Source organism: Aedes albopictus, chromosome 2 (genome assembly GCF_035046485.1).
Source record: "Aedes albopictus strain Foshan chromosome 2, AalbF5, whole genome shotgun sequence".
NCBI classification, from domain to species: Eukaryota; Metazoa; Arthropoda; class Insecta; order Diptera; family Culicidae; genus Aedes; species Aedes albopictus.
This window is the reverse complement of record NC_085137.1, coordinates 487259495-487287481: the sequence shown is the minus strand read 5'-3', so window position 1 is coordinate 487287481 and position 27987 is coordinate 487259495. Positions and strand designations below refer to the sequence as shown.

The window sequence follows — 27987 nt, the reverse complement described above, 5'->3', positions numbered from 1 at the left end:
ATTGTTGATTATTTCGCGAGATGAAAAACTGGGTTGAATCTGTGTTTCGAAGTGAGATGTAGTCTCCACTTAAGTACATAAACGCGCTGAGCGGATCTGGTGTGATGGTTAGAACACTTGACTATCACGCTGAGGACCTGGGATCGAATCCCACTCCTGACAAACTCGCAAAATGTGAGTTCTTCCTTCGGAAGGGAAGTAAAGCATGGGTCCCGAGATGAACTAGCCTAGGGCTAAAAATCTCGTTAATACAGATAAAAAAAAGTACATAAAGTGATCAATAGATGATAAGAAGTCTGACAAGTAATTGAATGATGGCTTCATTCTTCCGAGCTATAGAGACCAAAAGATACTTCCACAGCCGCCAAGCTTATTCTTCAAAATGCTTCATTTACCTTTGTTCTTGACGTTTCTAGAAAGTTTGTAGTCTGAATATCAGCTACCAAAAAGCATAAATTAAATGCATTGGAAGCTATCATAGTGCAAATTGCTGTGAATTTTAAGTGAAAGAAATATTTCATTCATAATGATCAAGTGTTCTAAGAATCAACGACCTGATAAACCTGTTGCACATTAACGTATTCTATACATAGAAGTAACGTATTTATAACATACTTGAGCGCAAAAGTTACAACTATGCACTGTTGGAAAACGATGACACAAAAATCTTGTCATTCCCAGTTGTGCATTTGGACGAGTAGGACGTGTGCTCCGTATCTCACCACGCGATAGACCTCGTATAAGTGGAGTTTTTTCCCCCGCAAGTGCGGAAGGTTTTTTATATCGTACGTTTTCCTGCTTGTGCGAAGTGTAGTGTCGCAAGGTGGTATCCAGCGCAACCCGGGAAGCGAGGTGCTTGCATCATCGTACATCAAAGAAGAAGCATCGCATCCAAGAAAATCATCTTTATCGCCATCATCAGCCCCTCCGTCATCGAAGAGGACGGCGGCGACGGGTGCGAAGGCAGACGCGACGGACAGCTTTACCATCGACCTGCCTGTGATAAATATCTACCTGCTTCGGTCAGATAAGTATCACTCTTTCGATACACTCTTTTGTCCGCCCAATTTGTTTTGATCGCTTTTGTCTATTGTATCCCCAGTCCACATTCGACCACGTGATTTTTTTGACATCCATAACAGTGGTTCCCAAACTACTGTATACGGGTAAGGGTGTACAAACTATAAATAACAAAACATTTTTTTTTTGTTTTTTTTTATTAGTTATTTTTTCTTTTTTTTCTCAATACCGTTTTTATTTGCATCCTACAGGGTGCGCTAAAATAAATATAAGAATTGAATTCGTATAGTATTAATACAAGTTTTTTTTTGCTTTATTTTATTTTTTCTATATATTAACATTGTTTGGTTTACAAACCAAACAGTTGTCGTCCTAAGTAAGAAAGTGCACTGTAAATACTTTAAGGTTTTTCTCTTCCTCTTTTGCACTTTTCAGTTATTTTCCATAAATTTGTTTCCACATGGACGATTCGATTGGAGGCGAAACGCCTCCCAATGATATCATCGCTCGTACGCGGTTTTATCAGCCATCTTCGCCTGGACCTTGGGTTGTCTATTTCCGGCGCAAATGCAAACCATTGAATATGCTTTCGATTTCTCGAGAGCTGACGCGTAAGTATCCTGGGACCGTTGTTCACCAAGTGAAAGCATCCAAGCTGCGTGTTACCGCACCTAGCTACAAAGCAGCAAATGAAATTGCTCAACACGAAGCGTTTACTGTTGAATACGCGGTCTATGTGCCAGCACGAGAAGTGGAGGTGGAGGGGAAGATCCTCGACGAAATGCTGACATGTGAGGACAACAAGACCGGCTTTGGTCGATTCAAAAATAGGTCAATTCCTGATGTGGCTATCCTAGACTGTAAACGCTTATCTAAGGCTTCCATGGAAGGAAATAAAAAGGTGTACTCGCCTTCAGCGTTTTTTCGAGTGACTTTTCCAGGTTCCGTCCTCCCGGAATTTGTTGTAATCGATGGTAGTTTTTACCCAGTGCATCTTTTTAGGCCGAAGGTTTTTAATTGTACCAAATGCAAGCAGTTTGGTCACAGTGATAGCTTTTGCGACAACAAGCCCCGTTGTGGCAAATGCAACCAAGCTCATTTGGAGGACTCTTGCACACAGGAAGCGGAAAAATGTAGCTACTGTGGCGGAGATCCACACGACTTGCAAGTTTGCCCGGCTTACAAAAGACGCATTCGAAATGAGAGTCGCTCTATTATAAGGCGCTCCAAGCAGACCTATGCGGAGATGGTGAAATCTTTTAAAACACCAGATTCCGTGTCTGAATCAGCTGTCCCAGTTGAAAATCCCTATCAGGAGTTGTCTTCCGATGATCAGGACGATGGCGAAACTGATGAGGGTGGATCTCTTTCGGAGGTGCACGCACCTGGAAAAAGGAAGTCATCATCTTCCCCGGGATTGCGCCGAAAGGTCTTTTTGAAGTCTTCCCTCAAAAGTTTGCCTAATGTCAAAGGGGACGGGGTAAACTTAAAAACTCCGAAGAATCAGGTTCCTCTAGCTTCAGATCCATGTTGTAGCAAGAACCTGTCACCCCCGTCTCTGCCTGTTAAATACACTTCAAAGAGAAATAATCGACAAGGTAGCAAGAAAAAAGCTGCCAAAGTTCCTCGCAGTTCAAACAAGCCTCCTAGACCCAAGCGAGGACTGTTTACTTTTAGGGTTCTCGTGGATCGCTTATATGATGCCCTCAGCCTTCCAGAAACATTTAGAGGCATTATTGATATGTTTATACCTACAGTAGAAGAATATCTTCGGAATCTGACACAATCATGGCCCCTCCTTGCTGCGATCATATCTTTCGATGGATAATTCATCAAGTGAGGTACAAGATATGATCACTGTGCTACAGTGGAACTGTCATAGTCTAAAACCTAAATTAGACCTGTTTAAGTTTTTGAATCACAACTCTGATTGTGATATATTTGCCCTTTGTGAAACATGGCTTTCTTCTGAAGATGAACTCAACTTCCACGATTTTAACATTATACGCCAGGATAGAGATGACCATTATGGGGGAGTTCTTTTGGGGATCAAAAAGACTTACTCATTTTATAGAATTCCAATCGCGACTCATCCTGGCGTAGAAATCGTCGCTTGCCAAATAAACGTAAAGGGTAAAGAACTTTGCGTAGCTTCCGTTTACATTCCTCCAAGAATTTCAATTAACCGCCGTCATCTTTGGAATGCAGTTTCTGCACTATCACATCCAGTTTTAATTCTGGGTGATATGAACGCACATGGTACAGGGTGGGGCGAACCATATGACGATAATAGAGCGGCCATTTTCTATGATTTGTGCGACGATTTCAATTTGAACATTTTAAATACAGGTGAAGTGACACGTATTGCATCTGACGGCAAAGAAAGTCGTCTCGACCTATCACTGGGGTCAAGTTCACTATCATTCGATTGCTTGTGGAAGGTAATCGAGGATCCTCATGGTAGTGATCACTTACCCATTATAACCACCATAAAGCATAATAGTGAGAGGTCAGACCAGCCAATTCAGGTTCCTTTTGACCTCACAAGGAATATCGATTGGCAAAAGTATGCAGAAGCGGTATCTTTTGGCATCGAATCATTCAATCCCCTCCCACCTTTGGATGAGTATCGATTCCTGTCTGAACTGATATATAAGAGTGCATTAGAATCACAAAAACGACGTGTTACAAGTGCAACCTTCAAAAGAAGACCAGCCACACTAGGCTGGGACGATGATTGCACCCAGTTGTATCTTAAAAAATCTGATGCTTTCAAAACTTTTCGTAGGCACGGTACCTCAGATCTTTATCAAGAGTACGCAAAGCTCGAAAGACAGCTGAGAAACCTGCTGAAAGCGAAGAAGCGTAGTTATTGGCGACACTTCATTGAGGGTCTCTCAAGAGAAACTTCAATGACAACGCTTTGGAGAGTGGCTCGCAACATGCGAAACCGCTCTTCTTCTAATGAGAGTGACGAATACTTCAACCGTTGGATATTCAGCTTCGCGAAAAAGGTCTGCCCAGACTCAGTCCCAGCACAACCGATTTCTTGGGAAACATCCCCAAGAGACGGTTCTCTGGACAGACCCTTCACTATGCTGGAACTTTCTATGGCTCTTCTTTCATCAAACAATTCCGCTCCGGGACGCGATATGATCAAGTTCAATCTTCTAAAGAATCTCCCAGATATCGCGAAAAGACGATTACTGGACCTGTTCAACTCATTCATGGAGAACAACATCGTTCCGCGTGAATGGAGACAGGTCAAAGTAATAGCTATTCAGAAGCCTGGTAAACCAGCGTCTGATCATAATTCATACCGCCCAATTGCTATGTTATCATGTTTAAGGAAATTGTTGGAAAAAATGATCCTATCACGACTCGATCATTGGGTCGAATCGAATAACTTGCTTTCAAATACACAATTCGGGTTCCGCAAGGGCAAAGGAACAAACGATTGTCTAGCGTTGCTTCCAACAGATATTCAACTGGCCTATGCGGAAAAGGAGCAACTGGCTTCAGTTTTCTTGGATATTAAGGGCGCCTTTGATTCAGTTTCCATAGGAATATTGTCAGAAAAACTGCACAATAGTGGACTTCCAGGAATTTTAAATAATTTCTTGTATAATTTGTTGTCAGAAAAACATATGAGCTTCAATCTCGGACAACTGACAACTTCCAGAATAAGCTACATGGGCCTTCCCCAAGGCTCATGTTTAAGTCCCTTGCTTTATAATTTCTACGTGAAAGACATTGATAGTTGCTTGGAAGGACAATGCACGCTAAGACAACTTGCAGATGATGCTGTGGTTTCTCTAAAAGGCCCACATGCAAAAATGTTGCAAAGACCATTGCAAAATTCTCTAAATAATCTGTCAATCTGGGCAAGAGATTTGGGGATCGAGTTTGCTCCGCAAAAAACTCAATTGGTTGTGTTTTCTAAAAAGCGGAACCCAGCCCAACTGAAACTCAATCTTTTGGGAATTGAAATCGACCAATCTTTGACTTCGAAATACCTTGGGGTCTGGTTTGATTCAAAAGGCACTTGGGGTACCCAAATCAAGTATTTGGTGCAAAAATGTCAACAAAGGATCAATTTTCTACGCACAATTACCGGAACATGGTGGGGTGCTCACCCGGAAGACCTCATAAAACTTTACAAAACGACTATTCTCTCTGTTATTGAGTATGGCTCTTTCTGCTTCCACTCAGCAGCAAACTGCCACCTAATAAAGTTGGAACGAATTCAATACCGTTGTTTGCGTATTGCTCTCGGCTGTATGCACTCAACGCATAATGCGAGCCTAGAGGTCCTGGCAGGGGTGAAACCTCTCCAGAACCGATTCTGGGAGCTCTCGCTAAGGTTACTTATCAAGTGTGGAGTGAGCAACACACTTGTCATTGAAAACTTCGAAGAAATGCTCAGTCTGAACACTCAATCAAAATTCATGAGAATTTATCTGTTCTACATGTCATCTGACATAAGCCTACCAAGTTATAATCCTCCCCATGTACACTTCACTAATGACAGTACCTCTGTTAAATACGATCTGTCCATGAAACAAGCTATTCATGGAATACCAGATCAACTTCGATGTATATCTATTCCTCGCATTTTTAGCGAAAAGTACCTAAATGTCAATTCCTGTATGAGATTCTTCACTGATGGGTCCCGCATAAATGGATCCACTGGTTTCGGTGTTTTCAATGAAAATTTCACCGCCTTCCGCAAACTTCAGGAACCTTGTTCGGTTTATGTTGCTGAGCTGGCAGCAATCAACTTCGCTTTGGGGATGATTTCAAACATGCCCGTAGACCATTTCTTCATCTTCTCGGATAGCCTTAGTTCGATTGAGGCACTCCGGTCGATGAAACCTGTAAAACATCCATCTTACTTTCTTACAAAAATAAGGGAGCAGATGGGTGCACTGGTCGAAAGATCATACAAGATTACCTTTGTATGGGTCCCCTCACATTGCTCAATTTATGGCAATGAGAAGGCGGACTCTCTCGCAAAGGTGGGCGCACAGGAAGGTGAGATCTATGATAGAAGAATTTCACATGATGAATTTTTCCATTTTGTTCGCCAGAGTTCTCTTCAAAGTTGGCAAAATGATTGGCGAGATGGCCAGCTGGGACGGTGGTTACATTCCATTATTCCTAATGTTTCTTTGCGAGTGTGGTGGTATGGTCTGGATGTAAGTCGCAATTTCATTCGCGTGATGTCAAGACTTATGTCCAACCATTACTCGCTAGACGCGCATTTACACAGGATTAACCTCGCGTTGAGCAATGTTTGTACTAAGTGCGGTTCCGGTTATGATGACATCGACCACGTAGTTTGGCAATGCCCGGATAATGACGCCTCCAGAGCGCTACTATTGGATACCCTTGAGGCCCGAGGTAGACAACCCTTTGTTCTTGTGAGAGATGTGTTGGGGACCCGCGATGTCACATATATGGGATGTATTTTCGACTTTCTTCGCTCTGCTGGTATAAAAGTTTAATTCGCTTGTGTTTTCTTCTCCAGTTTTTTTTTCTCTGTTTTGTCCTCTTTGTGTTACCAAGCTACTCCTGGCCATCCGGAAGACCAAGTCCCACAACAAGTTGGTACCAACACCACAAGGCACCGAATTCGCTAGCAAGATGCGATTCACCCCCGGATGAGCAGCAGTGAAACCTTTGGCCCAATCCTTACCCTGTCCATCCCTCAAAATGTGACCTTCTAACCTCGAGCTGCCACGAGTACCCTGGCTTCCACCCATTACTAACAGATATCATAAAAAGTTATTACTCTGTATAATGTATACTATTAAGTACAAAGAAAGATCCTCGGCTCCGTAAAGCGTTATACGCGATTGAGCCCCAAATAAATGAACTAGATAAAAAAAAAAAACAAAAATCTTGTATCATCAACGTTGAATTTACGTTACTGTAACTTGTAGTGAGGATGATGAAGTTTTTGGGTGGCTTGTAATTCCCAAACATAGTTAGAACTTGATTTCAACACAAGATGTATTAATAAACCATTATGATACTTTACTACAACATCTTTTTTCAATTCCATTTTCAAAGATATTTTTTTTTTATTTTTGTGTATTTTAACTTATGCTAATTCTACACTCTTTTCAAAGATGTTTTCTGTGTTACTTGGGTCCTTCGTCGAGGAGCTAGAGAACCGCGCTGCGGATATTCCAGCAAGTGAAAGCGTAGAAGATCAATGGAGCGCCATCAAGAACGCCTTCATCGCCACCAGCGAGAATAATTTAAGTGAGCTACGCACCCGGAGAAAGCAGTGGATCACAGATGATACCTGGACTCCGGCTCTCGAGAAGGAGAGTGAAACGCTCATGTAGACGGGACAAAAGAGCGTGTGCGGACTCCCTAGCCGACGAAGGCGACAAAGCCGGAAACACCGACGATATCCACCTCATCTACAATGTCTTACGTCGCCTTAGTGATTAGAATAACCAGCCACAGAAATTCAATGTCGCGACTGTTCGTGTGACTAACATCTAGTTTGCCTCGCCCTTACAGCGTCAGTAGCGGTACTACAAGTGTCAAATAAATTTTATTTACCAAAACAAAAGGTCCTCTACAAGATAGGCACTTGAAAATAATCAATTATTACAACTAAAGTTATTAAAATTATTAAATAGGAAAACTGAGTACAGCGCCATTGGCGTTCTAGTGTATTTCTATTCCTTAGTGGGACCAAGATGAATGCTACGATGCCCGTGAAAGACACGTCGGGACAGTTATTGACCGACCCGGCTGACCAGTTGAAACGCTGGTACGCCATCAACACCTCAGCATGATCAGCCAAGGGTTCGACGCATTACCCGTGTCAACACCGAAGCTCCATCATTGCAGGAGATAGAAACAGCCATCCGTAGCATGAAATCGAACAGGGCCCCAGGGGTCGATCGCATATCAGTTGAGATGCTGAAAGCTGACACCCCAAGTAACACACTTGTCACCGAAGAGTCACGGCGGCGCAGGTTTTTGTTGTGCAGAAGTCACTGTGACTTACTGCTAGCAAGTAAGTGTTTATTTGTTAGAAGTAAGTCACAGTGTCTTCTGCGCAACAAAAACCTGCGCCGCCATGACTCTTCGGTGACAAGTGTGTTACTTGGGACCGTAGTATCCGCACAGCTACTGCATCAATTATAACTTATATGGGAAACCGCGATATTTACGGCCAACTGGATGCAAGGCGTCTTAGTGAAGGTACCCAAGAAGGGTGACCTGACTGTATGCGATAATTGGCGGGGCATCATGTTACTGTGTATCGTTCTCAAAGTCCTCTGCAAAGTGATCCTTAACCGGATACAGGAGAAGATTGACGCAACTCTCCAACGGCAGTAAGCAGGATTCCGTGCCGGACGATACTGTCTGGACCATATTGTCACGTATCACGTATCATCTTGGAGCAAATCAATGAATTCCAAGAGTCTCTCTACCTGGTGTTCATTGATTACGATAAAGCTTTCGACCGTCTCAATCACGAAAACATGTAGGAAGCCCTCAGGCGCAAGGGCTCCCTGAGAAAATCATCGGCCTCATTGAAGCACAGTACAGGGCATTTTCGTGCAGAGTACTGCACAACGATGTTTTGTCCGATCCCATCCGGATCATTGCTGGAGTGAGTCAAGGATGAATACTATCACCACTACTGTTCCTCATCGTAATCGACGAGATCCTGGTTGGTGCGATTGACCGTGAACCAAATCGTGGATTGCTGTGGCAACCCATTACCATGGAGCACCTAAATGATCTCGAATGGGCTCAACGGCGCTCTGATATGCAGAGCAAGCTCGATGATCTTGCCAATCAACGTCAACAAGACCAAATCGTTGGATGTAAACACGGTCAACCCTTCCAGCTTTACGGAAGCTGGGCAATCAGTAGAGATTGTTGAAAGCTTCCAATATCTTAGTAGCCAAATGGCGGCCGATGGCGGCACCTAGATCGACATAGGTGCACGGATCAAGAAGACAAGGGCTCCTTTTGCGAGTTTAAGGAATGTATGGAAAAACAAGCAGATCAGTCGACGCACCAAAATCCGAATTTTCAACTAGAATGTGAAATCTGTGCTGCTATACGCCAGTGAAACCTGGTGTGTATCAGCGAAGAACACGCAACGGCTGCAGGTCTTCATCAATAGATGCCTGCGGTATATAATTCGTGCATGGTGGCCTCACAATTGGATCTCTAACGTGGAGCTCAAACGTCGATGCCATCAAAAGCCTATAGCGACAGAAATTCGGAAGCGAAAGTTGACCCACCTCCACGCAGGTGGCAGAAACGAAATCTGCAAGCAAGCGTTAGATTGGAACCCAGCAGGACATCGCAGCATAGGCAGACCCAGAGGCTCATAGCGGCGCAGCCTCAACAACGAAATCAAGCAAGTCGACTGAAATATGAGCTGGCCACAGGTCAAGGCGATGACTGGCAATCGCCCAGGATGGAAATCTTTCATTTCGGCCCTTTGTACCACCGTGGGTACCCAGGATTGAAAGTAAAGTAAGTTGTTCATTTACATGTTAAATGTTAAGCACCGTCAGACGATTTAAACGTTGTAACTTTTTTCACAAGGGTCAGATCGCTTTGCGTTCTTTAACAAAGTTTTTCGGCACATCCAAGGCTATATTTCCACATTTAGATAGTGTATGGAAAATGGTGTCAGGCCATTTAGCCGAAGGTCATTAGTCCGAATGCAGCACTTCCACAGTTAGTAACTGCCATTTTACATGTGACAGGCACGATAATACTTCATGTCCAAGAAAGTAAAGGAAATTTTGAATACGAAAAGTTTGTGAACTGACCCGGAATTGAACCTGTTCATGCTGAAAACTTGTTGATATTTAAAATGATGGTTTCCCTTTTCTGAGCATAGATTACTCTTTATATTTCATTGCTTCTGTAATCTACAGGTGGTAATTTAGCCTATTTTGCCTTCACTCTATTTTTCTGAGGGTTTTCTGATGAAGTTCAGCGAAAATTACCGAAAAATATCCTAAAGGAATAATGACCGAAGAAGTTTCCAAAGTAAGTACCATGGAAATTTCAAAAGAATGTGCCGAAATATTTTCAAAAAGAAATTTGAAACGTATTACCATATAGGGTCTTGTACCATTTGGGCAGGTGTACCTATTTTGGGCACTTGCCGCTATAACTACGTGAATTTCAAACCGATTGATTTGAAATTTTGTATAGTGTTAGGCACGTACAGTATCTAACTCTGTACAAAAATTTAAATCAATCGATTTTAAATTGACTCAGTTATAGCAGCAAGTGCCCAAAATAGGTACACCTGCCCAAATGGTACAATACCCTAATAGTTCAAATATATAGACCTGAAAAGTGTTTTCGTATTTTTATAAAAACGCCAAAAATAGAGGGGATGAGCAAATAAAAATATGGTTTCGTATCGGTCTTGAGCGATCGTTGAATTGTATTAACAAATTAAAAACAGATCACAACAAGTATCTCATATCAATACTAAAAAGAACATCCCATGTTCTTTTCCCATTTCAGATTCATCCACAGACCAATCCGAACCCGATCCATACATAACGATGTCGCCCGGAAACGGTACCAGTATCTGTCGAGCAACAACCGCGACAACTACAACGTTAGCGGCGGCCACTTTCCGGAAGCGCTCGCGGCGTACAACCAGCTTCCATCGACATCGCCATAAAAGGCTGCTGCACTGGGACACCGACGACGACGATGCCGACGACACAACGGTAACTCAAACCGACACAATGAACAACGCCGGCGACGACAGTAGTAGTGGCACGGAGAGCGCTACAATCCGTCTACAGCACTGCCCACCACTGCCATCCGCACCGGAGAACAATCTCGCGGATGTGACGACTAGAACTAGTACTAAGCAACACAACCACCCACGCATTCCAATCGCGATAAGCACTGCCACCGTTGCTGGTCGCCGTCGGTGCCACCCGCAGAGTCCCAGTGGGAAACGTTCCGGAAGAGGTCGGTGGTCCATCGGCGTTCACCACTTAGCGCCAGCCAGCTGCAGCCGAACCAGTTGGACCAGCCGCAGCTGGCGATGGAATTTCGTTCCAGTTTCCACCCTGCTGTTGGTGGGACCACTGTTGCTACTGTCCTGTCTGCTGTCGCCGGTCGTGGCAGCGAAATCGGGTCAGCAGATCGTCGTTAGTTCTGTAGCTGCCGCGGACGCCTCCGTTATGGGAGATGGCCCGGTGGCGGCAGCACAGAAGCAATCGCGCCGTCAATGTGCCATGTCGGAACATTCCTGCAACAATGGACGGTGCGTTCCGCTGAACAAGTACTGCAACAACGTGAACGACTGCGGAGACGGTAGCGACGAGCCACGGTTTTGTACAAGTGAGTATCTCTGTTGTAGGATCTAGACTTTTGTGGAGATGAATTGTATTTTTCTGTGCGGACGGGAATGGTTTTTGTTATATTTAACTGAAGGGCTTATTGAAAAAATAAGTTAAAGCTAGAAATTTTACTACACAGAACTATATAGGCAGATGTTTGAAATTTTGCCACTTTTTTGTAATGTAAACTCCATATTGCTTTGGTAATTTTCTTGAAAATTTCTCAGCCAATTTCTACGCAAATTGAGGGACTTCCTATGGAACTGCTGAGGGAATTCGCAAAGTAATTTCCAAAAGGATTCCGAAATATAGTACCAAATCAATCAATCAAAGGAATTCTCAAATGAATTACCGAAAGAATTTTTCAAAAGATTTACTAAAGAAGTTTCGAAAGAACCTAAAGAATTTCTAAACGAATTGTTGAATTTATTTTCAAAGAAACTGTCGAAAAAAATGTTAAGAAGTTGCAGAAAGAATTTCATAGAAAAACCGAAAAGTTTAAACAGAAATTGACGAAGTAATAGTCTGAAGCAATTCCAAAACGAGTGATCAGTTCCCAAAGGTTCTTTCATTTATTTAGCATTACATTATAAGCATAATAAAACTGAATCAACAATTATTCTCCGCCACAACACTCGGTTCGTGGCTGCAGTCCTCTATCTTCAGCCGTGTCCCCACATTTGCCAGATCGTTCTGCACCTGGTCCACCCACCTTGCACGCTGCCCTTCAGGTGGTCTTGTATCATCCGGATCTCTTGCGAACACCAGCTTTACATATTTTTTGTCTGGCATTCTCACAACCTGCCCCACCCATCGTATCCTTCCAGCTTTTGCCACCTTCCGGAGGTGGAACCTTGCTAGGTTCGCCGTAGAGTGCTGCAAACTCGTGGTCCATTCTTCGCTGGTCCTAAGCACCCGATGCTCGAAAACTTCGAGTGCTTGCATGTCCTCCTCCAGCATTGTCCAGGTCTCATGCCAGAAGAGAATCACCCCTCTTATCTGCGTCTTGTACATGGTGAATTTGGTGCGGGGATCTTTTCCGACCACAGGTTCTTTGCGGAGCCCATAGTAGGCCCGACTTCCACTGATGATACGCCTTCATATTTTGTGACTAACGTTGTTGTCTGCCGTTAATAAGGATCCGAGGTAGACGAAATGTTCCACCACCTCGAACTTGTCCCAACACTGCTGCCTACACAGCAAATCATTTTGGAATATCCAGGCGCGTAATTTCTGGCGATGTATCCATTTTCGAACGTAATTACGGATCAGTGTACGAATCCATGCCAATATTTTACTTACATATGATTTATCAATCGATCCGGTTCTAGCGATTGCTAGACCCACTTTCAAGCTGCGGCGGCTGATTTGCTGCGTGGAAAGGATGTAATTTGTAAATCACTTTTACAACACGGCTGATGTGCAGCGAAAATGATGTGATATCACAAGATTGTTTTTTCCGTGTGGGCGTGCCCTGACGTTCGTGGTTCCGTTTGCTACACTGAAAGACGACTTGCGGTTGAAATTACTATTCTGAGGGTCAATTTAAATACACAACGCCACTAAATTTGTGCAGACTCAGTTTCGGTTTCAATTCAACAGATTAATGTTTTCAATTTTACCATGGACCCGATTTACAATTTAAAAAAAGTTTATGTTGGCAACCGGGTTCGAAACAAGGACTTTGAGATCACCATGGTCGCACGCTACCACTCGTCTATCGAACTGGTTGATATGGGAGAAAACAAAATGTACACAAGAAGCGTTTGTTGGTCGATGATCACGTTTTGCCATAGTAAATTTGAAAACCTGTTAATGCTGGTCATTACTGCAAGCCGTCTTGCAGTGTAGCATGTATGTACTTCGTTTTCGACGCGTTCACCGTGAGCTGCTTCACGTTTCAGGCGGGTGTAGAATTGTTCTTGCAATAATGTCCATGTCCCCTTCCTTTCCCTCCTCCGGCAGTTGTTCGGTCTCCAGATCCGGACTATAAGCCGGTGCAAGCAGGTGACCAACTTTTCCCGGCTCATCTTGAGGAGTTCCGTTCCGATACCATCCTTACCAGCTGACTTATTGTTCATCAGCTGCTGGATACCATCCCTAACTTCCCTCAACGTGGGAATTGGCTCGTTGCTGCTCCCTGCTGTACTGACGGAGTAATTTCTTTCAGATGTTCGTCGTAATGCTGCTTCCACCTTTCGATCACCTCACGTCTGCCCATCTGGATGCTCCCGTTCTTATTCCTGCACATTTCGGTTCGCGGCACGAAGCCATTGCAGGATTCGTTGTGCTCAAAAGGCTTTGAACTGTTTGAACTACGTCCGTTTTCTGAAGGTATGTCATATATTATTCTTCAACCACTGAACCTAATTTACAGTTCGTTTGTCCACTAGGGCACTGCGTGAGCGATTCCAATTGGCAGCTGAACTTACACTTTTATACAGCACCTAAATGTATTCTATTCTAATTTTACAATATCGAACTTGTTGCCTTTGCGCTGCTGTCACTTTCCTACACTAGCCATGATAGAGTAGTGAGCACGAGCATGTTGATGTGTGGATCTTGTTCCTTGCCCAGTCCGATTGGAGCTCCGATATGAGTTGCCGTTAGCCGATATCCAAGTTTCCGGGCCCGTTAGAGCATATGCTCAGGTGTCAGCCACTCTCTGGGAGAAAAGCAACTGACGAAAATTTGCCAAGTGCCGGTGCTGGGATCGAGGCCATGATCGACCACGTGGTAACCACGTGATCGTGTTATCACTACGCCACGGGCCCGGCTTCGGCATGTCTTATGACACATTTAAAAAAGATGAGTGAGACTTGATTCCTCTATGATTACATGGCTCAATCAAAAGATAGGTGACCTCAGAAGCTCTTGCATATTTTTTTGTTTTGTTTTGTATTTTGAATGAAAATCATTACTAAAAATGATTGGTTTATTTTAAGTTTTGGGAAAACACCGTTTTTTGAAAATTTATGACTTAAGTTTTCGAAAAGAATGTTATTTTTTTCACAATAATATAATAAACGTGTAATCCTTGAGAGAACAAGCCTCCCCATGTAATGGTTTTATTATTTTGCCTGTTAGTTAACAAGGGTTAACGAGCGATCGCGCTATTTTATTTTGTTCAACACGTTGAAAAAATCTCGCTTTGTACTCAGCATTAGCGTGGTGCTGGTTGTTATAGTGGTAAATACAATATTGTTTACTTTCGTTCATACAAAATTTTCGAATTTTGTGTGGAGCGTAGACTTTGGCCAGAACACCTCAACCCCCCCTCCCCCCCACCTAACAGTCTACGTAGTTTATGGGCAAGCCCTTATTGAAATTTAAGTTGATTTGACTGCATTTTAACACAGATTTGAAATTTTCCAAATAATGCTAGATAAGCTAAATCATTTTATTCTCAAAAATAGTCGTTCGTGTAAGAGATATATTCAAAAAAAAATGATGGAAGAAAACTGTTTTAGATTATCACGTCTCCCCAGGGATGAAATCTCCTCAGTTTAGTTTTATTTATGAGGCTTTCGGTCCTAGACTGGCTCACCTCAAACTTAAGGATTGATTGAAGTTGAAGTCGATGAAGCTTTCAAAAGAGCCGAAAAACAATAAAGGAACTTCCGAAAGAAATGCTGAAGGAATTCTAAAAAATTACCAAAGAATTTTTCAAACATAAATCGGAAAATGCACCCCATGGAATTGCTAAAGAATTTCTCAAAGGAGTGGCCATAAAAAAACAAAGAAATTTAAGAAAAGGCTTTAAAAAATGCAAAAGGAGCTTTTTAAAATGCCTAAAAAATCTGCTGAATCAATTCCCATACAAATATCCATATATATTACCAAAGAAGCTAATAAAGAGGTTGTCGAAGGAAACCACACAAAAATGCGGAAAGAATTGTCAAGGGTATTTAAAAAAATGCTGAATAAATTCCAAAAAATTGCCGAAGAATTTTGTAAGCGGAAAAAAATCCCCTAATGAAATTGTCAAAGAATTTCGGAAGGAGTTGCCGAAAAAAAATCCAAAGAAATTGCCGAAGTTTGAAATTTTTAAAATGATTTCTTAAAATGCATAAAAAAAACCATGGCAATTGGCAAAACAGTCGCAAAATAATAACAAAAAAATTCAAAGAATTTACCTAAGATATTCGCATAAAAAATGCCTGAGGAATTTCCCAAAGCATTACTGGAGAACTAAAAAAAATGTTTGAAGAATTTAGAATTGTCAAATAAGATTTCAATGAAATTAAGCTTTCACAAATAACTAGCTGAGGAAGTTCCCAGCAGTGTGCCAAAAGAATTCCAAAAGTAAAACTGCCAAAAAAATCCAAAAAGTTTCTGAAGAAATTCGAAAAATCATTTCCAAATTAGATTCCAAACGCATTACCAAAAAAAAAAAACAAATCAAATACCAATACAATTTCCAAATGAATTTGAAAAATGAAATGAGAAATTCTCAAAATAATTGCCGAAGTCACTTACAAAAGAGTTTCCGAAGATGTTTTCAAAGGAATTGCTGAAGAATTTAAAAAAAATGCCACGGAAATTACCATTTAACATGACGCTTCAAAACGTTGTGTACTTCGACTTCATGATGCTCTGAGGATTTTACAAATCTCAATATACGTCGTAAATCACTTCGCCCGTTGCATTGCGAAAGTCTACGGGTAGAACCGAGGGCGGGTACAATGAACACTGACCACTGAGATCATGAAATTCTTAATTCGAGGGTTTTTGGAGGACCTCAAATATCTATAAATTTTCTAAAATTCACTCAGTAAATTGTTTAATCTCGTGTTGAGCCCCGTAGCCTACGAGTTTCAACAATTCGTTTACAAATTGTTTAAAAATCCAAATTTTGCTGTTTTTTCTGAAATGGAAGCTTTTTAATATCTTAAAAAGTTTTGCATCGGAATATCGTATTTTTACACAGATCGAATTCCAAATTATTATTAATGACCAGTCCATATTCAAGATCAATCTGCGCACTAGAAGCTGTGACTCAAACCCCCAAACTGGATCATTGCATTAAAAACAGCCAACGCATACTTTATTCTGTCCAGTATTGTATCCCGCATCGGTTTTTAGAGATCCCTGACCTTACATTCTTCATGAGATTTGGAAAACCTCCTCCCGAAGGTGGCAGGTTTCTCCTAATCGTGGTAGGCTTTCGCCAGGAATTTCTGCTGGGATGCATTCGGAAATTCTTTCGTAAACTTTTATAAGAATACCTTCAGATAGGGTGACTTTGGGTATTATCGGCAGGTTTGTTCTCTTCGTCATGCCAAATTGCCTAAACTTGGCCATTTAGTTCAGCTTGGTTGGGAAGGATTTAAGTCCAACTATGAGTTAAACAGGTTTGAAAAAAGGCATAACCAAGAGAACAAAACTGCAAAAACTGCCTGTGGTACCTCCAGGAGTTCATTTTGGAATTCCTTCAAAAATACTTGCTGATATACCCGTAGGACTTTCCCCAGGACATCCACTAGGGATGCATCCAGGAATTTATGTAGGGATTTCTTCAACAATTTCTCCTTGAATTACACCGTGGATTCATCCAGGAATCTATCTGGGGATTTTCTTCTGAATTCTTTTAGAATTTCCTCTAAGGATTCCCTTCAGGAATTCCTGCTGGGATCCGTCCAGAAGTTTTACCGGAGATTCATCCCGGTATTTTTTCCGAGAATCCCTTTAATGGTTTCATACAAAAATCCATGACCCCTGTTAGGAATCGTCTATAATTGTATAGACTTATCCCAAGTAACAATTCCATTGCAGATTGGTTTTACTTGATTTTTATTAAGGTTTTATGACAGCAATAATTAAAACTCACAGTTTTATGACTGCTTTTATGAAAACCATTGATAAAATGTTTTGTAGTATACTTGAAGATATTCATAAAGACATATTTTAGGAGTAAACAAAACTTTCCGATATGTAAACCTTCTGCAATCATTATTACCACAATAAAACTGTTAAAACTCTCAACAGATGGCGATCCGTTCGATTAGTAACGACATCTGTTGGTGGAAAAGCAGAAACCACGACACTGCTAGGTTTATTGCGGTCATCATAAAAGTAAACTTGCTTTCGTTTTATTTTGACTGATTATGGTCGTCGCCATATTGAATAATTAGCTAACGTGAATGGAAAATAGTTAATTTTGCTTAAATAAGCAATAAATTGATAATGATGATTAACCTGGGCTTGTTAGGGGAATATCTGTAAATAAAAAGAAAATCGCGTTAAGTACTGTTCCTTTGAATTCCACTAAGAATTTGCATCCTTTGACAGATACGTATTTCGACCTCAAATGTAAGGTCGTCTTCAGTGTCTTGTACTTGACTCGACTTTCGCGATTTTCTTTTAATAAATTGATAGTTTGCCACCAATTTCATAACATGCTCACATAAATAAACTCTCTCTGCTGAGTTTTCTTGTGATTCGAGATAGTTTTACTAAATTCACAAATTGATTTATTTCATTCCAAGATGATAATATTCACTATTTTCGAAGCGCATTAATTTTATGATTCTGCAACCCCAATATACACGGTAAATTCGAATGCGCATAAGCCTATCAGCACAATACCCGATCAGAAAGGCATAACAAAATTATAACTGATTGAGTTATTTATTTCAAAGATTTTTCATAACAGAATGAGTTATAAAATTCGCCGGTTAGGTGTTAAAATAACAAAAAATATAACTATAATTGCTCTAGCCATAACATAATTATAACAGGTGTTGATACAATTTTAACAAATTTATAACAACGTGAGATATAATAAATATTGGAATGATCAAAAAGTTATAACACATGTTGTTATAAATTAGATATAAATATATTGGGTAAAAATTGAGTTGGATAAATTTTAACTCATTTTTTAAGTAATTTTTATTAAGAGTGTTATTTATTTTTAGCGAAAAGTTTTTTGTATAAAAAACTTGCCCTACGTAGTATATAAAAAACCCTCACCCAGACGGGAATCGAACCAAGGACGCCAGCCTTTAATTGCAATCCGGCGCCTTTATCAATGAGACCATTGCAGCACTTGAAGTGAAAGGCGGTATATGATCAAGTGGTTCTTCGTTTTGGCGACTGGTCTATAAATAGACTCATTTGTTCAACGTACAGGAGAGAGAAAATATGACGTCACATAAAAGTGTTCTTGATACAGTTGATCGCAATTACGTCATCTTAGGAGATAATAACAAAAGTGGATATAATTTGGTTATAATTGTAACTCAATAATTTGCTCTGCATTTTGGCATGCTTTATCTTATGATTCAGATTTGGCATGCTTTATCTTATGATAGAAATATATGTCGTGTCTTCATCAAAGTTGTAGAGATAGTTAATGGCTAAACAGTAAAAAGAGTGGTATACAATTTCACCTTCTCTTGGTGCTAGCGAGCAATTAAATCAGAACATTTCGACATGTGTTATTAAATAATTATCTAATGTTCCTCACCATCAAGGAAGTTCCTGCCTATGGCAAAGTTATGCAGTAGTCTGGTGGTTTAAAATTTCACCGCATCGTGGCGTTAGTATTGATTTCTGAAGATTGTCAGTTTTAGATGGCTTATGAAATAAAAAAAAACTGCAGTGTTTAAAGCACAATTTCAACATTACATGGTACAAGAATTGACAAACTAAAGCAATTCTGTGGCGTTTGCTTTGCCTCGTGATATCATATAATGTTTTTATTTTCAGCAAAAATAGTTTAAACAAGAAATTCCCCCACTAGTTGAAAGCACCTGTTCGGCATTTGCTTCGGCATTTGCTCAAGATGCATGACGATGTCCATCAACACATCGGTAAAAGAGAAATAACCTTCTGCTATTGATTGTTTTTTCTTAAAGCTTTCAACAGTGTTTTTCATTTTGAACTACTGCACAGATTATCACATCTATTTGATTTCAGTTGAGATTCTGTTTCATTAAGTAAAGCTTATTTGAATAACCGCTTTAAAATTGTGGAAGTTAAAGGAAATCATTGAAGCCCGATCGGTACTCTATCGGGCGTGCCACAAAGATCGGTTTCAGGACCATTGATGTTAGCCTTATTTATCAACGGCCTTCCTTCATCTTTGAGTATGTAATATCCACACCACATGTTTGCAGATAATAAGAAGCTGTATTTCTACTGAATTGATATGGACTTTAATTGCATGGCAATGAAACGTGACTAACGACATGGCGTGACCAAATTAGATATAAATTTCAAAGCTCCACAAATTATTTTGTTTTTAATCAATTCTTCAAAAACTAAGGTGATTTTCATATGCAGGACTAATTGTTCCAGTTGTATCATGTTAATTCAATAACAATGATGAAACTTCTAATTTCAGAATAATTCATTAAAATAATCTTGAATGGGACTACATACTGCAAAACCTATAGAGGATTGTGAAACTTAAAACTTACTTCATGAGTGTTAACAGTTTCAATGAAAGTCATCCTTTTAATATCCATTTTGTTGCCTCACTTATCATAGTTTCATGTGATCGTTTGAGAGTTGCATTAACCCTAGTAGGAAGTTGGGGTCAATATGACCCAGACAAGCACGCTGAACGTACGCTACGCCTTCGTGGTGCTAAAGCCTAACATATTAGAAGGGTTAAATCATTGCATACGTTGGGCATTAAATTTTACTAGATACTCTAGTGTGGCTCACCTACAATGACAACTGCTGGGATACTCATTTCTTATTTTTTTTAACTACGTTGCTGTGCGATGCTATATAGAATCATTCGCTAAGGAACTAAATATTGTGGCCTCATCACTAAGATACTGATGATCTTAAGGCTTAAGCATCCGTCATCATTTTTCGGAAAATAAAAAGCAGTTTTCTCGCTGTAAATCAAAACATCGACCATGAAAATATATTCACTGCATTCTATTAATCATGTGAAGTTCAGTGAATATTAGCGCGAAAATATCCATCTGAGCTTTCTTAAAAGTTTGGATCATGATTCAAACATGTCAAAAATACTGCATTTGTTTATTTAAGGTTTGAATTTCAATTAGACAATCAAAAACTCGTTTTTGAACTTCCAATAAGGGATATTCCTGAATCTAAATACAAGTATGTCAATAAATAATTTTAATGAATAACCTGGATTTTCTTAAAGGTCTGGATCATGATTCGAACTTGTCAAAAATCCTGCATTTCACAAGCGCAGTACCGCCACACAGCGGTGTAATTGCGTACCAAACACCACATGTAAAATATTCATTTGACATAAACTACATTTTCAAAACTATAACTGAGTTTGTTATAATGTTCATATAAAGATGATCAAAATATTTTTTTTTGTATTATAACTGACCGTGTTATAATTAAATCAGGTTTTCAAATCATTTTTGTCAAATATATCTAAATATAACAAACGTTGATATATCTATCAACCGCTGATATAATTCTGTTACATTTTTGTTATGCCTTTCTGATCGGGTAACTACTGAAATATTACTTTGAAATGATCGCTTTCTACTTACGAATGATGTATCCTCCTGAACTTTGCGTGCCATCGCAGAAGCTTCTCTGCTTCTTGAGCTGTCACAGTTTTTGTTGAAAAAAAAAAAAACAACAACAAACGAGAATGGAACATTTTTCAACTAGGTTTTAAAACGAGTTTATTGCTACTCTTAATGTGGTTTGCAAAATCTCTCCGAGAGTGGTCCACTTAGCCGGGAGATGCTCTTAAAAAGGTTATCAAGAGGTTTTGATGTATAAATCAGTTTTATTGCAAGTTTTATAAAATTGGTTATGAAGATCTCTTATAAAGCCGAACAAAACCAAAAGTTAGGATGCTCATTTTCTTTGATGCAGAGAAGAGTAGAAGAGATAACCACACACTACTTATATAATAACCACACTCTCTCCACTCATTGCCATAGCAGATAAAATCAATTGTATTCAGAACAGTATACACCTCCACGCTGTACACATCGTTGTCGCAATAGCTGCAATAAAGCAACGTGTGCCAGTCGCGCATATCACGTGTTTCGAACCGTAACCTTGTCGCGTTTTTGTTGCGTGGTAAAACCACATCCGAAGACCACTACTTTGCCGCGAGTGTCCCCACAAGTCCGAAGAACCAGCTCCGAACAGATCCATTCATTGATTTCTCTAGAACTTACTTCAAAAATTTATCCAAAAAATCATCGGAGTATTTCTCAAAGATTGCTTTATAAAATTCCCTGTATGGCTTCTTCACTGGATTTCCATGCAAGTCTCTTTGGGTTTTCCAGGATTTTCTCAAGGTATTCCTAGAGAATTTCTGATATGTTTTCTTCCGGAACTCCTGCAGAGATGCTCTTAGAGAGAATTCTACTGGAAATTATACTAGAATTTCCCTAGCTATTTCTGCTGGGAATCCACCATGAATTGCTCCAGATATTCCGCTAGGAATTTCATCAGAAATTCTTAGAGATTTCTTCAGAGATTTCAATAGGAATTATTCTATCCATCATTATAGGAATTAATCCTTAAACTACTCTAGAAATTTATTTGGAGATTGCAATAGGTATTATCCGAAAAAATACTCAAGAAATTTATACGGGAATTCCTGTAGAAGGTTCTAAAGAAATTACTTACGGTATTCCTGCAGGAATTCCTGTAAGGTTTTGTCCTATTGTTTCTCAAGGACCTCTTCAAAGTAATTCCTCCAGAAATTTCATTTATGTTGAAACAACTATCTCAGTCTTAATGCTGAAACGATTGAGTTTATTCTTCTCGGCGTTTCGGCTATGAGTTTTGCCCTGATGTTAAAAAAAGATTATAGGTTTCAGAGCGTCCTAGGGCGTTTCAGTGTCGTTTCAGGGAGGTTTCAGCGGCATTTGTGGGGATTTCAGGGGATGTCAGGATGTTTCATGAGGCTTTTAGGAGCGTTTCAAAGAGTTACAGGACACTTATGGGAGGTTTCACAGATGTTTTAAGGGGTTCCTCGGTGTTTCAGGGGGTTCCAGGATGTTTCAGAGGGATTATAGAGGCGTTTCAAGGAGGATTCAAAGGGTTACTTTTTGGGGGGGTTTCACAGGGTTCCAGGATGTTTCATGAGGCTTTTCTGTGGTGTTTTAAGGGGTTAAATGACGTTTCAGGGAGGTTTCAGAATCGTTTTAGACCCCACAATGTTTCAGGGAGTTCCAGGATGTTTACGGTGGGCTTTAATAGGCATAGCAATACGTTTCAGGGCATTTCAATGCATTTCAGGGGGTTCCCGGTTGTTTCAGGTTGACTTTTAAAGGCTTCTCAAGACAAAACCCACTGAAAATCGTCCAGAACTCCATGAAATCCCGTCGGACCCCAAGTAACGCTCCTAAAACCCTCCAAAATCTCTAAAACGCCTATGTAACGACTCTAAAAGCCGCCGAAAATCCTCTGAATCTTCCTGAAATGCGTCCGAAATCCTCCTAAATGCTTATCTCAGTTAAATCTTGTAATGTCTGTTGAATCCCTCCTGAATTCTTGAACACCCTGAAACCTCTAGTCTTTTTTCACATCTAACGTGGCTTGACGCGTAGAAAACTTCAATGTATGCAAATATTGTTTTACAATGGGACGATTCATCCCTTTGAGAATCTTGAACAAACGCATAAGACTTCGAAAGGCTTGTCACAAATCTTGTAATTATTGTTTGTAGGTGTGGAGAATAATTCCCCATGATTCTTATCACATACCCAGAAGAAAACTCAAATATGGCACCAAAAAATTCATTACCAATCTCACTGCATTAGGAATATTCCGAGCCCCAACGGAGCCAATTCAACTCTGTTATTAAAAAACATGTTATTTTGTACACCTGGTAAACAATTAGTTCGAACAACTAGTATTCGAACCTAATACCTCTTTAAAAGAATGATTGTGAAAGGAAAGGTACTACATTGATACGTTAAACCATGAGAAAAGGGCCACATGTTCCGAGCTAAAGCATTATTCAGTGTTTGTACCGAAAGCAAAGGCAACCCATCCTTATCCCTTGCCATTCATCAATTACCTTTGACACTATGAAGGCTTCTCGAATCATTTTCGCCATTTTTACCATCGTGCACACCTACCAAACAAGCCTGGGTAGCATTCAGGGCGACCTACTTTCAGGGATGGGAACACTCACTTCGAAAGAGTTACACTCACTTGCTGTTTTCTCAGTTGAGAAGCGTGCAATCAAAACACGATGTATGGACGACTTTTTCCTTGTGATTTTGTCTAAAAGTTTGCCGAATACAATAGGGGTCGAACACGCATACCGATGTCGTGAGGAAGCTGCGAAGGCAACTCTCCACGATGTGAATGTAAATTACACTCACCTCGTGGAGAGTCGGTTTGACAGCTCTGTCACGACTTTGGGATTCGTGTGCGACCCCTACTTCCTTCAGCAAAATTTTAGACAAAACCACAAGGCAAAAGTCGTCCATACAACGTTTCTTGATTGCATGCTTCTGAGCTGAGAAAATAGCAAGTGAGTGTAACTCTTTCGAAGTGAATGTTCCCATCCCTGCCTACTTTACCTCATCGCTGATATCATTAACCAACTAACGAATACCGAGCAAGCCGTGCATGATTTAGGAATCACCCGAATTCATCGATCGATTCTCCGAGACATCCAACTACGATTGCTCCCATGCTGCAATGCAACATTCCTTCTTCTCAATGAAAAGGTAAATAAGCTTTCTAATACCCGTAAACTGTCATTGCTTCTATTGGATGTCGCCAGTTTCAGAGATTCCAACGACCTTAGACAGTTTATGCAGCAAATAGTCAAAAACCAACTGTGGACTCCACAAACTGCAGTCATTGTCATTTCTGGTGGTTTAGTATCTGTGGAGTTGTTTCGAGACTATGGAGCCGTAAGGCTACTTCAATTGGTGATAACTGAAGGTGAAATCCGCTCATTTTTGCTAGATTATTTGACGGGCTCACTTCACGTAGTGCACTCCAACACTGCTGCTCACCAGCTCATCTCGGTCAAACTACTCGACCTCAAAGGCTACCAACTAGTCATCAACATGGATCGCCTAATACCGTTTCATTACTACAACAGCCCATCAAACGCCTTCGGTATAGACGTTGAGTTAACCAGAACTGTGATATCTCACCTAAACGGTAGCATGCGCTACTCAATGAAAACTGTAGAAATGAAGGGATTGTTACGAAACAGAGACAAACTAAAAGATCTTAAGAAACTGTTCGATCTGAGCTTCTTCCAAATGAAACCACTGGAGAAAGCTCCGTTCGATCGTTACTTTCTACCATTCCATGAACAGATCTGCATAACCTTTCCCAAGAAGCAACAAAGGATTCTCTTTCTTCAACTAACGCGTCCATTTAGTGGTGTTGTCTGGATTTTCATTTGCCTTTCAGCAGTCCTTCGAATGTTCATCGTGAAGTTCAGTCATTTTCGACACTTTATCATCCTTCACAAAATGAACTTCTTTCGAAAATATTTTAAATCATCGTTTCTAGTGCTTCAATTCGTTCTCATGGAATCCTATCTGGTCAAAGTAATTGCCTATCTATCCACAATGCAGTTTGCACCAAGTCCCAAAACGCTATCGGATCTGAACCAACAGCGATATCCTTTCGCCGCCAAGGTCAATGAAATGCAGCTGTTGGAACCGTACCCGTATTTGAACCTAACTCTAACCTCACAGCAGAAGATACAATTTGTATGGACGCACGCCATTATGCTTCACTGTAAAATTATCGAGTACTGGGCCGACAGCAAGCGGAACCACAACTCGGATACCAACGGTCCCAAGGTGCTGATACTAAAGGAACGACCCTATTCAGTTCTACGAAGATATTGGTTCGCTCGGTTCAGCCCCTTTTTGGAACGGTTTCGTGAGTGTTTCGATCGATTGGTAACGGGCGGAATCTGGGCCAAGGTGTACAGTCAATGGTCCTACCCAACGGAACGTTTCCAGGTGATTCTTCGTAATGAGGACGAGGCTTTCAAGCTGGAAGATTTGGCATCGGTGTGGATTTTTCTTGCCGTTGGTCATTGGATTGCTGTTTTTGTGTTTGTTATTGAGTGGTGTTTTTGTAGAATACTAAGAAATAAATATTTGAAATGAGGGTTGAATCACAATATTTTACAACAATTATATAAAAAACGTCGCATAGCACTTCATGGATATTTATTTATTATTTATGCGATGGTCTTAAATCTGGCGATCAATTTGAATAGGTCGTAAGTTTGCTGTGATTCCTCTGTAGTTACGACGTATTCAAATCGACCACTAGTAATATTCAATAGCTTAGACTGACTGTACGTGTTAATAGTTACTCCTTCATGATTGATTTGAACTGGTATGAGTTGCACTGAGATCCAACTGAATAAGAGGCTGGGACACTCCACTTATTCTCAAAGTGCTCATACGTTTTGAATCAATCCAGTCAATTGCGAAGGGTATGTTAGAGTGTGATGGTTGATGCTACTAGAGACCGAGAGAACTCTGCGTCTCCACGACCAGCACGGATGAGGTACTTGTTAGTAAGGTAGGATGTAAGATCTGGGACTCATCTTTGGTCATTGGTGATCCATGGATAGGGGATATATTTAGATGATAGATTGTGTATAGATCAGGCCTGCTAAATATCAGAGTCAGTGCCTGTTTTTCAGCCGAAAATAAATGACTGCGGCGGTCGTTTTCAGTTCCTCGATGTGAGAACTGACAGAGTCCGAGAGCTCCATTCGTAAGCGACCCAACAAAGTCAATTTCCAATCATCCACGCACTACTCATGCTGACAGGCCATTCGTCTCAAGGGTTGGCTTGTGAGAGTGAGTGCCGTATACGCTACCACGGGTGAAAACACTCAACTACAGAAAATTGAATGGAATTTTAGCCCTGTCAGCTCTCGCTTTCAGCACGCTGCGTGCGAGTGCGAGTACCTATTTCATTTCGCTCCCGTGTTGCTTATCGGGAAGCAACAATGACAAAAAAACCAAAACGAAGAAAATGAAAAAAGCAAAATATCGCTATCATAAAGGCCTGTCGAAAAATTGCAGCACTGGTATAGATTACTGTACTCTGTAGGAGAAGCGACACAGATGGCATGGTTGCATAACTTGTAGGCGTTATACGATAGATTGCCAATGTGCTGTGAAAAACGGCAGGATGGGAAAGGGCTTGTTCAACCCGTTTCTATTCAAGCGATGGATATGAACTTAAGAATATACATGAGTTGTATATGTAGAGAAGAGAAAGTAGATAGAAAGATACAACGTAGGAGGAAAGGGAAGTGGCAGGGGGTTGAACCCAGGACCTTCTGCATACGAATCAGAAGCAGTAGCCACTAGAACACCAAGCCCGTCCGGCTAAACCATAAGTAGGAAAACCTGTATCACAGACAAACAGACGTCTTACTCTACTCACTTCTCATGGTTACCCTTTTTACCGGTCAGTTCGGTATTCGGTAGTTCGCAAATTGTTCGCTTACAGTCAGCACTCGCATCGTGTTTGCTTCTGTTTGACATTTGCTCACTACAGCCACCTACTCAGTGATTTGCGATAAACCAGCTTGATTAGCATTGGGCGATTATGTTTCCGGGATGATGGTTTTTCTCGTCATTGATTCCAAGTGATACGTCTGTTTGTCTGTGCCGCTATTATGGAGTTGCCTCAATAGCGTATCTGCTACAAGATTCCACAAAATTGGCGAGAAGACTCCCTCTTGGGGCATCCAACAGGGCTCTATAACATTTACCCGAGAACCAGTTACCCGAAAGACATTTACCCGAATGACATTTACCCGAAAAATGCAAAAAAAGTGGACATGGGGTTCAATATGATTTGTCAATAATAAATATGTAATGGCCCGGTGTCATTCAGCAGGATTTCGTTAGACCTAATAATCATCAGGCCGAGTGATCATCAAGTACTATGGTACAGGGCTAATTGGTGGTCAAAATGCATTTTTAATCTGAGGATTTTTTAATATTTTACATTAGCCCAAACGCCAACCCGAATCATTCAGGAGATCTATTCTATTCTATTCTATTCTATTCTAGTGCTTGCACAGCCAGTGTTGAAAAGCATCCTGGAAATACCAGAATTTCTTCCGATATTTTCTTGTCAGCATTCATATTTGTAGCATATCGGGCACAAATATTAAAACGGCCAGGCCCACTGTGCAGACTAATGGGTTTGAAGACATTATGTATAACACGATTGACGCATGTTTTTGAATTTGATAATTGAAGAAACGGGGACAACCGTACCAACCGTTTCATGTTCAGGGGAATGAGTTTTGTACGTTGAATCAGTGGCAGTGGCGTGGCTAAGAAAGTTGATGCACACTCCATATCAGCGAAATATCCTGGGATGGGACAGTGATGTTTACATCGAGTGCCCTGCCCTAATGCTTAAGACTTAAGCGCCTAAACTCGCTCTCTGAAACGAAAAGAAAAGTATCCCTTACCCCCCTCATTTGCAAGTTGAAGTTTAAAATGTATAGAAACATTGAATAAGTACAGAATTCACTATTTTTACAAAAAATACATGCGCAATAATATAAACAGGAACGAACTCACCGTGAATAATATAAAATGCCTTCAGTATTACTTTAAATCATCTTGATTCGCAT

General features: G+C 40.6%; 1 protein-coding gene across 2 annotated transcripts in view; it reads left to right on the top strand.

The window, feature by feature from the left end:
* LOC109623124 (uncharacterized) overlaps nt 1-27987 on the top strand; it is a 582257-nt gene that overhangs the window by 377210 nt on the left and 177060 nt on the right. For both annotated transcript variants that reach the window (XM_029870626.2, XM_029870625.2), the window contains exon 3: nt 10561-11397. In XM_029870626.2, coding sequence (XP_029726486.2) covers nt 10561-11397 — 837 coding nt within the window. The remainder of the gene's footprint in view (nt 1-10560; nt 11398-27987) is intronic.